Source organism: Rhinoderma darwinii, chromosome 11, assembly GCF_050947455.1.
Source record: "Rhinoderma darwinii isolate aRhiDar2 chromosome 11, aRhiDar2.hap1, whole genome shotgun sequence".
Taxonomy (NCBI): Eukaryota; Metazoa; Chordata; class Amphibia; order Anura; family Rhinodermatidae; genus Rhinoderma; species Rhinoderma darwinii.
The window spans coordinates 47,759,285-47,768,531 of NC_134697.1; the positions used below are offsets into that span (position 1 = coordinate 47,759,285).

At 38.3% G+C, this 9,247-nt stretch overlaps 1 protein-coding gene across 1 annotated transcript; it reads right to left on the minus strand.

Moving 5' to 3' along the window:
- Window positions 1–361: 361 nt before the first annotated feature.
- On the minus strand, window positions 362–7,264 carry ACTA2 (actin alpha 2, smooth muscle). The gene is made up of 9 exons (XM_075842660.1): window positions 7,192–7,264; window positions 4,631–4,801; window positions 3,811–3,939; window positions 3,570–3,680; window positions 3,019–3,103; window positions 2,578–2,739; window positions 2,292–2,483; window positions 1,622–1,803; window positions 362–662 (listed from the first exon to the last, which is right to left on the minus strand). The coding sequence occupies exons 2-9, from the start codon at window positions 4,757–4,759 to the stop codon at window positions 519–521; spliced, it is 1,134 nt and encodes a 377-aa protein (XP_075698775.1). The 5' UTR covers window positions 4,760–4,801; window positions 7,192–7,264; the 3' UTR covers window positions 362–518.
- Window positions 7,265–9,247: the final 1,983 nt, after the last annotated feature.

Here is a 9,247-nt window from a genome sequence, read left to right on the forward strand (position 1 = left end):
ATAGATAGATAGATAGATAGATAGATAGATAGATAGATAGATAGATAGATAGATAGATAGATAGATAGATAGATAGATATGAGATAGATAGATAGATAGATATGAGATAGATAGATAGATATGAGATAGATAGATAGATAGATAGATAGATAGATAGATAGATAGATAGATAGATAGATAGATAGATAGATAGATAGATAGATAGATAGATAGATAGATAGATAGATAGATATGAGGATAGATAGATATGAGATAGATAGATAGATATTAGATAGATATGAGATAGATAGATATGAGATAGATAGATAATAGATAGATATTAGATAGATAGATAGATAGAAACCACTAAATAATTCATTGGTAGAATAGATTAAGCTTTATTCATAACAAACAAAACAAAAAAATACTTTATCGAATTAGAGCCTAAGACATATTTTGGAATGAAATGGTGGCCATGTACTTGGAGTACACTTGAAGATATATCATGGAATTGAAGACAATAAAAAAAGAAAGAACATTTAAAAGCATTTGCGGTGCACAATGGAGGGGCCGGCTTCATCGTATTCTGGTTTGCTGATCCACATCTGCTGGAAGGTAGACAGGGAAGCCAGAATAGATCCACCGATCCAGACAGAGTACTTGCGTTCTGGAGGAGCTATGATCTGGAAGGACAGTGGTACAAAGTCAGTAAGGACTTCATGATTCTAATGCTTATTAACTACTAATTGGTTTTAATGGTGCAAAAATATCCAAACCTAAGAATATAATGTAGGTAGTCCAGGTGACTTATCAGATCTGCACAATGTGTATTTGGACTACAGATATGTCTATTATTTATGTTCTTTATTTCTACTTAGTAAACATAATATACACTGAAAGTTGTGGTTGATATTTATACACACGGCCCATGAATATATGTCTACATATTGAGGTCTCAAGGTCAACAGAAATAAGTTAACAACTGAATTCAACTAGATAGTATTTTAGGAAATTAGAGAATTTTTAATTCTCTATGCTTTCTTTGTTCATAGATGTAGCAGAGCTGAATTACCTAATGACTGTAATTGGGGCTGCATTGTTAATACATCATAATAACGGTCAGGGTAATAATACATTTACCTCAATCTACGATATATAAAAGAAACTGTTAGCGCTGAATTTTAAGGGACAAGCTCAGCTCTGCTCCATTTTCTTTTTGTCTATTTAGGTAATCTCTTAAATCATCCAGTATTAATTTATATCTGGATTGTTGTCTCAATCTAAAATCTAAAGCTACTAGGATTTGATGCAAAAGCAAGTAGATTTGGTTCATAATTCAATATCATTGCATGTTCACAGACAAGTCATAAACCGTTTACGTAAAAGTGAAAACAAAAGGCTTACTTCCCCTAAAATATCATCATTACCTGCATTATCAACACTTCGCTTCATATATGTGGTTTACAGTCTACAGATTCACGTGGTGGATTATACATTCAAAGATTTCCTTTTCTAGACATTTGATATAAAGCATAATGGCTTGAGACTCTGCCATACAAGTATATATGGTATATTTATATCTAGTACTATACTGTCTGTGGCCAAGCTGTAAAATAATGCAAAATAATGGAGAACATTTTACCTTGATTTTCATTGTGCTAGGAGCCAAAGCAGTGATTTCTTTTTGCATTCTGTCAGCAATGCCAGGGTACATTGTGGTACCTCCTGACAGTACATTGTTGGCATACAGATCCTTCCTGATATCAATGTCACATTTCATGATGCTGTTGTAAGTGGTTTCATGGATACCAGCAGATTCCATTCCTGTGTATTGTAATTGTTTTAAAAGTTAGCACATAAATGCTGTTCACTGATGACAATCTAAAAATGCTGTTGCACTGTTGACCAGAAATAAGAAAGTGGCCTCAAGAAGCATGTTTGAAGCCCTCAGTGATATTAAAAGTATATATTATGTACATAACTGATGTATTTGCAGTTGTGAAATGATCAGTATGTTAAATTTGAAATTTTGACTTTAGTGATGTAACCAATGTCTTTGTTTCACTCATCTCCATTGATAACATAAGAATTGGAAGTTTACAGAACATCTATCTGATATGTTCATCAACTTGTGGATGAACAAGGTACATAAATGGATACAATATATGGAAAATGTTTAGTGATAGTTCAAGACGGTTGTTCTTGAAAGGTGTTTTGTTGGGTAGTGCTAACCGTAAGGGTGTCAGTGGGCCATCATGACCAAATACTCATGAATTTATCAGGACACAAGGGAAATTCGTCTGTTAGCTCACCAATGAAAGATGGCTGGAAAAGAGTTTCAGGGCAGCGGAACCTCTCATTGCCAATGGTGATGACCTGACCGTCCGGAAGTTCATAGCTCTTTTCAAGGGAAGAAGAAGAGGCAGCAGTGGACATTTCATTTTCGAAGTCTAGAGCCACGTAGCACAGCTTCTCTTTGATGTCACGGACAATTTCACGCTCAGCTATACACAAGAAAAAAGACACAAAGATTATTCTCTTGTTGCTAGTCCTTATTGTAACTTATATGGTTGCCTGTTCTGAAACTATTAACCTTACCAGTAGTTACAAAAGAATAGCCGCGTTCCGTCAAGATCTTCATGAGGTAGTCTGTTAGGTCACGACCAGCCAGATCAAGACGCATAATGGCATGAGGGAGGGCATAACCTTCATAAATTGGTACATTGTGGGTGACACCATCACCAGAGTCAAGTACGATACCTAGAAAAGAGGCAAATAGTGGTCAACTGCCAGCATCTATGTGTAGCTATATCTATGTTTAAAGGTTATGTCCATCTTACTGAAGATCTTTATAGCGAACTTTGGAATTAATTATGCCCCAATTCATGTTAATTCTCTTATTGATTTCATCTGAACTTTTAGCTGAGATTCCCAATTTAATTGTATGCAGTTGGTTGTCGAAGAATAATTTATCTGCATGTCTACAGCTGTATGAACATCCGTCCCCATTACTTCATTCTAATGCTGACCTTTACTCACCAGTTGTACGGCCAGAAGCATAAAGGGATAGCACCGCCTGGATAGCAACATACATTGCTGGTACGTTGAAGGTCTCAAACATAATCTGCAAAAATAGCAGTGTTGTGAGTCAACACCTTAAAAATACATTCTGTAAATTGCAAGAGAACCACATCTCATCTACACATTATCCCAATTTAAGGAGATATTCAGATAAAGAAGCCACCTGTAGGACGAATCAATCAAATGTTTGTATTAGAGTCATTGACCCTTTTGTTAGGGGTGTAGATATAGGGGGCTGGCAGGGCAGGTGCACTCGGTACTGGGGGTGCCGACAAGCCACCGTCTTGGCAAAAGGTATTTAGATACATGGTAAGGGCAGCAAGCTGAATCTTTGACCCAGGTGAAGGAAGCCCTTAATACACCTCCGCTTTTGTCTCTCTTTGTGATATTCAACGTATTGGTACAAATAGGGTTGTAGGTTGAAAATAAATGATATATGATGTACTACTCATTCATTAATGGATACGGATAATACATATTCAAAATCTCGACAATATTAGTATTTTTACCTGGGTCATTTTTTCACGGTTCGCTTTAGGATTCAATGGAGCCTCTGTGAGAAGGGTTGGGTGTTCCTCTGGAGCCACTCGCAATTCATTGTAGAAACTGTGATGCCAGATCTTTGAGAAAAGCAAAAAGTTAATTTAATATTATTTATAATAGAGATAAATTGACAGTCCGACACTTTTTGAACTCTCTAGCCTTTAAACCATTTATAAGGCCCAGACGTACTATATAGATAAAATGTACCTTCTCCATGTCATCCCAGTTTGTGATGATGCCATGTTCAATAGGGTACTTCAGTGTAAGGATACCTCTTTTGCTCTGAGCTTCATCACCAACATAGCTGTCCTTCTGACCCATACCTACCATCACACCCTGTGTAAAGAGGAAAATAAGGTATTCAGTTTAGCTGTTTAACTGTTTATCATGTAGTAGTAGTAGTCGTCGTCATTGAAGGGGTTGTAGTAGTAGTAGTAGTGGTGGTGGCGGTGGTGGTGGTGGTGGTGGTGGTATAAGGTCCCTTTCTTGTACAGCTAACATTTTCCCAGTAGTGCTTGAGCTATTCCAATGGTACTCATTACAGAAAGTCTATATTTCTTGCAGTCTGGTTTATTTAACTTGATCTTCCAGCTATGAATGTGTGTGTATATCGATATCAGTCGCCTCAGTCTCTGTATGTTTCCCTACTAGACAAGGAGGTGATAGTTTTAAAAACCTAATGACGTCATATAGCTCCAAGAGTGTGAATGAAATTGGAAGTGGAGAAATGGATCCTGTATGGAAAAATCATGAAAGGAACACACAAGAAAGTATCATAAATGGTATTAAAAATTTTGCATTATATCTGAGTACTATATATATATATTTTTTAAATCGAATTTTTTATTGTTGTTGATTTAATTAACAAAATATTCCATACTACATAACAAAAAAAAACTAAGAAAATAAGTACTATTCTTAATGATACTCAGTAAAAAATTAAATTGAACTGTAATGTGGCATGTGTTTTTGACCCCTTAACCCATTTTATGTTTCAAGGACACTCTTCTTCTTCTTTTTTTTTTACCTGATGCCTGGGACGACCCACGATGGAAGGGAATACTGCTCTCGGAGCATCATCCCCAGCGAAGCCAGCCTTACAAAGTCCGGAACCATTGTCACACACCAATGCAGTAGTATCTTCCTCGTCGCACATTTTGTGTTATTATAACTTACTCAAACCTCTCAAACAAGAAACCTGTGGAGGGAAAGGACCAGAAATATATGTTTCGAGATTTCAAAACATTTTATTGTTTATAAAGGAAGTAAATATAGATGTTAATATCAACTAACAAGATTTTACTGAAAATCTGTAAAGATCAGGATCTCATTGTAAAATAATATATAATGATCAGGTATCCACTATCTTCTATTGTCTAAAGTTGAAGGGGTAGTCCCAAAAAATAATTTTAAAGGTCACATTAGTAGGGTTTAGCAGCTGGGACTCTCCCCTGTCCCACCAAGTCAGACATGGCCCTCTTATTTTATTCTGGTTTATTAATGAGATAGCAAGACATGGGCTTTAAATGGGTTTTCCAGGTTAACAAAAACATGGTTGCTTTCTTCCAAAAACAGCACCTCGCCTATCAAGAGTTTGTGTCTGGTATTGCAGCTCAGCTCTATTGCAAGGAATGGGGCTGAGCTGTAATACCACACGCATCCTGTGGACAGGTGTGGCGCTGTTTGTGGCAGACAGCAGCCATGTTTTTGTTAATCCGGGAAAAAACCCTTTAATAGGCTCGTAATGAATTTCTCTGAAAAGGAACTAAACGTGTAGCCACCTCCCTACTACAGAAATGGCTTATTCTCAGAAGATGGTGGTCTCAGCTACCAGATCTCCGCCACTTCCAGACTCCATAAAATGATAAACAAATTATAAAGTTATTTCGTAGAGCTTGTTTAGGTCAAAGTAAAATATAGCTGTGTCTGAGCTCTATCTGAACTATATGAAAATATTAAAAATGGGTTTTAGGTGCAACCCAAGTCAATTGACACTATAAAGCTATATCAAGTGCTTGCTAGCAACATTATTGTCCCAGAACAGGAAAAGGCCAACTATGGAACAACAAGCCTTGTGCATCTTTGCTAAAGCGGATGTTAGGAGTTATAATCCAACAATACTAAACAAAACATCTGTATATTCAATAACCAACTTGGAAATCCCTGTGCCATGTCACCTGCACCCCGTCCACACCCTCCATGGATATCCTTAGTATTATTCTGCTGCATGTAACCAGATACATTTGGAAAAATATTGTGTGTAAGATGATAAACTGTTGCAACAAGTTAGAACATATTTGCATTTCCCAATAGGAATGACTCATCTGTATACTTTGGTGATTTCTGAAAATCCCTTATAAAATGTTTCTCAATATTATTTGTTTTTACATTTACAAAAAAAAATAAAAAATGTTGTTTAATTGAAAGTATGTGTAATGTAGTTGTTTGTAAGCGTGTATTCAGACATTGCTTTCCTAGATGTCCCGCATGAATGGAGCCATCGGCTCTAAACATCCATTTCCTAATTAGGAAATAGTCTGTCAAACGTCTGTTTTGGGAGCAGAATTCCAGGTCAGGGGTTTTGTTCGTTCAAACTCAAATCCAAGACTTACTGCCAGCCAAGTGAAAAAATTCAGCTGGGGAGGGGCAGAGAACAATTTAGAATTTACAGAACTACTTCAAGCACTAACCATATTTAGTCATAGACCATCACACCGGCGATAAGAGATGTAGCAGAGTTGAGTTTGACATTTGGCATAAAGCATTAAGATATCAGCACAAGAATGCAGCTAAACCTTGAGTTACCATAACTCAGAGACTTATTACTATGCACAAAAGTTGCATGACAAATTCAGCACTGCTACATCTATACTTATATACTATATCTATACTAAGATTCTGTAAAAGCAGGTAGCGTCTCCTGTCAAACTGTCTTATAGAGTACAGGCCTCCGCTATTATCCAGCAGGCAGCCAGACCTATTACACATCATAAGCATTGGCCTCTGGACCTGTGCTTACTATTATCACTGTCTAGTCACAATGGTTCAGCCCTGTCCACATAACCCTTATCATTTCCAGCCTTGTCCAATATACGTAAACACATCTGCTTTACTACACTGATTCCGGTTACCTCCAGACCACAAATGGTTACACATCTGCTTCTAGTTTTCTTTGGGAAACGTTCCCAAAATGCATGAAAAAATTGTTTAGCTGCATTTCCTAAATTCAGGCACTGACTTTAAGTAGAATTTAATGATGTAGCAGTGCTGAGTTTGTCATTTAATTATATGGAGTTCCATCTTTTCTTCCTCATTAGTTTAGTACAGTCCTATGTAAAGTCACATTGTGATTTCACTATGACTTTTGCCATTTGACAAGCTCAGCTCTCCTATGTCTTTATTTCAGCCATCTCAAAACTTTTCTATGCATATCAAGCACCAAAATAAGACAAAGGAAACTATTGTATAAAGAAGGAAGGAAGAATAGTCAGCAGAAATAGTGTAGCCTGCCTCGCAGATACCCTATGTAGCCAATGCCATTGCAAAGGTAGTGCAAGCTCAGTAGACGAGTGACTGGGCATCACTTACCGTGACAGTGCTTTGCTGGGGTTAGCTGCTCCGGGATGGTGCACTGGAAATCTGGAACATGTTTGACTATATAGTCTGTTGGCCTGTTCCCCTCCCACCAACTTCCCAAAGAAGGAGCACAGACAGACTTCAACCCCATCTCTCACTCTAACACATCCATATAGGGACCTCAAGACAAAAACCTCTAATCTGGGTGGATGAGGACCCTGGGTCTCTTCCATTACATTCCATTATAGTACTCAAGAAGCAGGAGGAGATTTCAGCTGCGGAATATAAACAAATGTAAAAATTCAGGACAGCTGGTAAAATACTGTCATACTGTACTACTGACGGGCTGCCCCTGGCATCAAGTAAACATTCCTCCATACGGGGCAGATACGTTGTACATCTGATGGGAGAAAGGTATAGGGAATGTATGAGTTAATATAGAAATCGGTTCTCCAAAAAGGGAGTGACACAGATATCCCAGCCACACGGCCGTTCTTGCTTTAACTATTACCAGTGAATGTGCCACTAATACATTGGTAAATACATAGAATAAGTTATGAGTCACATCTAGGGCTATTCTGTAAGATTTTTATTATGCACATTTTTGGGGAATTTACCTGCAAATGTAGAAATATTTACTACACTACAGTTGCAACAACCTAATAACCCCCTAAAGTGGCAACCAGGGTCTCTCACTGGCCAACTCAGGTGGAGGGCACTTTGGAGCCTGTTTAATGGTTTGTTTTGCCCTTAACAGTCTTCATTATTCATTAAGAGTTTTTACTTCCTTGTAGATTCCTTAATTTTAAGTGGTCAACATAACAGCTGCAGCAGAACCTCTTTGGTCTTTGATGTGGAATTGCAATTCTCAAAAAGGTCCTGCAGCAGACGCCCCAAGTGCATTTTGATACAGCAGACACAACAAGGGGAGAACATACAAACTCCATGCAGATGTTGTCCTGTTCTTGGTTTCAAATCCAAGATCCCAGTGCTGAAAAGCAATAGTGCTAAACACTGGCACCGAGCCAAGTGTTTATGGGCAGTGAGGAGGGTTAGCTATCGACAGCTATCCCATCTGGATTTCCGGCTTGGCGCCTTCTAGAGCTGCCTATCCCTTTGACAAAGTTATTCTAGGTAGCTGTACCTTTTTAAGATAAAACAAACTGTTAGTTTAGATTTGACAGAAGAACTAGTTTCTTGCATCCTAGCCAAAGGGGTTTTCTAGACCCTAAAAATTGATGGCCTACCTCAGGATAGGCCATCAATAGCTGATGGGTCAGGGTCCGACTCCTCAGACCACCGCCGATCAGCTGTTTTAAAGGGGCTGCAGCGCTCGTACGTGCTTCCCCTTCATTTCTAGTTGCTCACTGAATTGTCGACACAGATGTAGCGGCGATCCTGAGGATAGGCCATCAATTTTTTAGGGACTGGAAAACCCCTTTAACACCTTTTCTGAAGGCGTCTTACCTCCCATGACTGTTAGGGTATGTTCACACGCAGTGGTTTCAGACGTAATTCGGGCGTTTTACGCCTCGGATTACGCCTGAAAAAACACCCCTAATACGCCTACAAACATCTGCCCATTGCTTCCAATGGGAATTACGATGTTCTGTTCCCACGAGCCTTTATTTTACGCGTCGCTGTCAAAATACGGCATGTAAAATGACGGCTCATCAAAATAAGTGCAGGACACTTCTTGGGACGTTTTTCGAGGCGTTTTTTATTGACTACATTGAAAAACAACTCCAAAAACGGCCGTAAAAAAACACAACGAAAAATGCGAGTTGTTAAAAAAACTTCTGAAAATCAGGAGCTGTTTTCGCCTGAATTGTCAGACGTTTCTGGTCACTGCGTGTGAACATACCCTTAGCTATTTGCTTGTATGCTCCGGTGTATGCACTGGTCTGGGTCCTGTTGTCCTGGTCTCCTGTTGTCACGCAGCTTTTCGCACCTTACTACCATATGTCCTATATAAGCACATAACAGAGGAGTCACAATAATGTTTCCTAATATTATATATATATATTTTTATTGGTTTTATCCAAGTATTTTACTGATAAGTTTCATA

What these genes read in the sequence shown, in the direction of transcription:
- ACTA2 (XM_075842660.1), bottom strand. Translation starts at nt 4,759, where the DNA reads ATGTGCGACGAGGAAGATACTACTGCATTGGTGTGTGACAATGGTTCC. An exon ending in ACCGTGAAAAAATGACCCAG is followed by an intron (nt 3,104 to 3,569) that starts GTAAAAATACTA and finishes CTATTTTTGCAG; the next exon opens with ATTATGTTTGAGACCTTCAA. An exon ending in CTAGCACAATGAAAATCAAG is followed by an intron (nt 663 to 1,621) that starts GTAAAATGTTCT and finishes CTGTCCTTCCAG; the next exon opens with ATCATAGCTCCTCCAGAACG.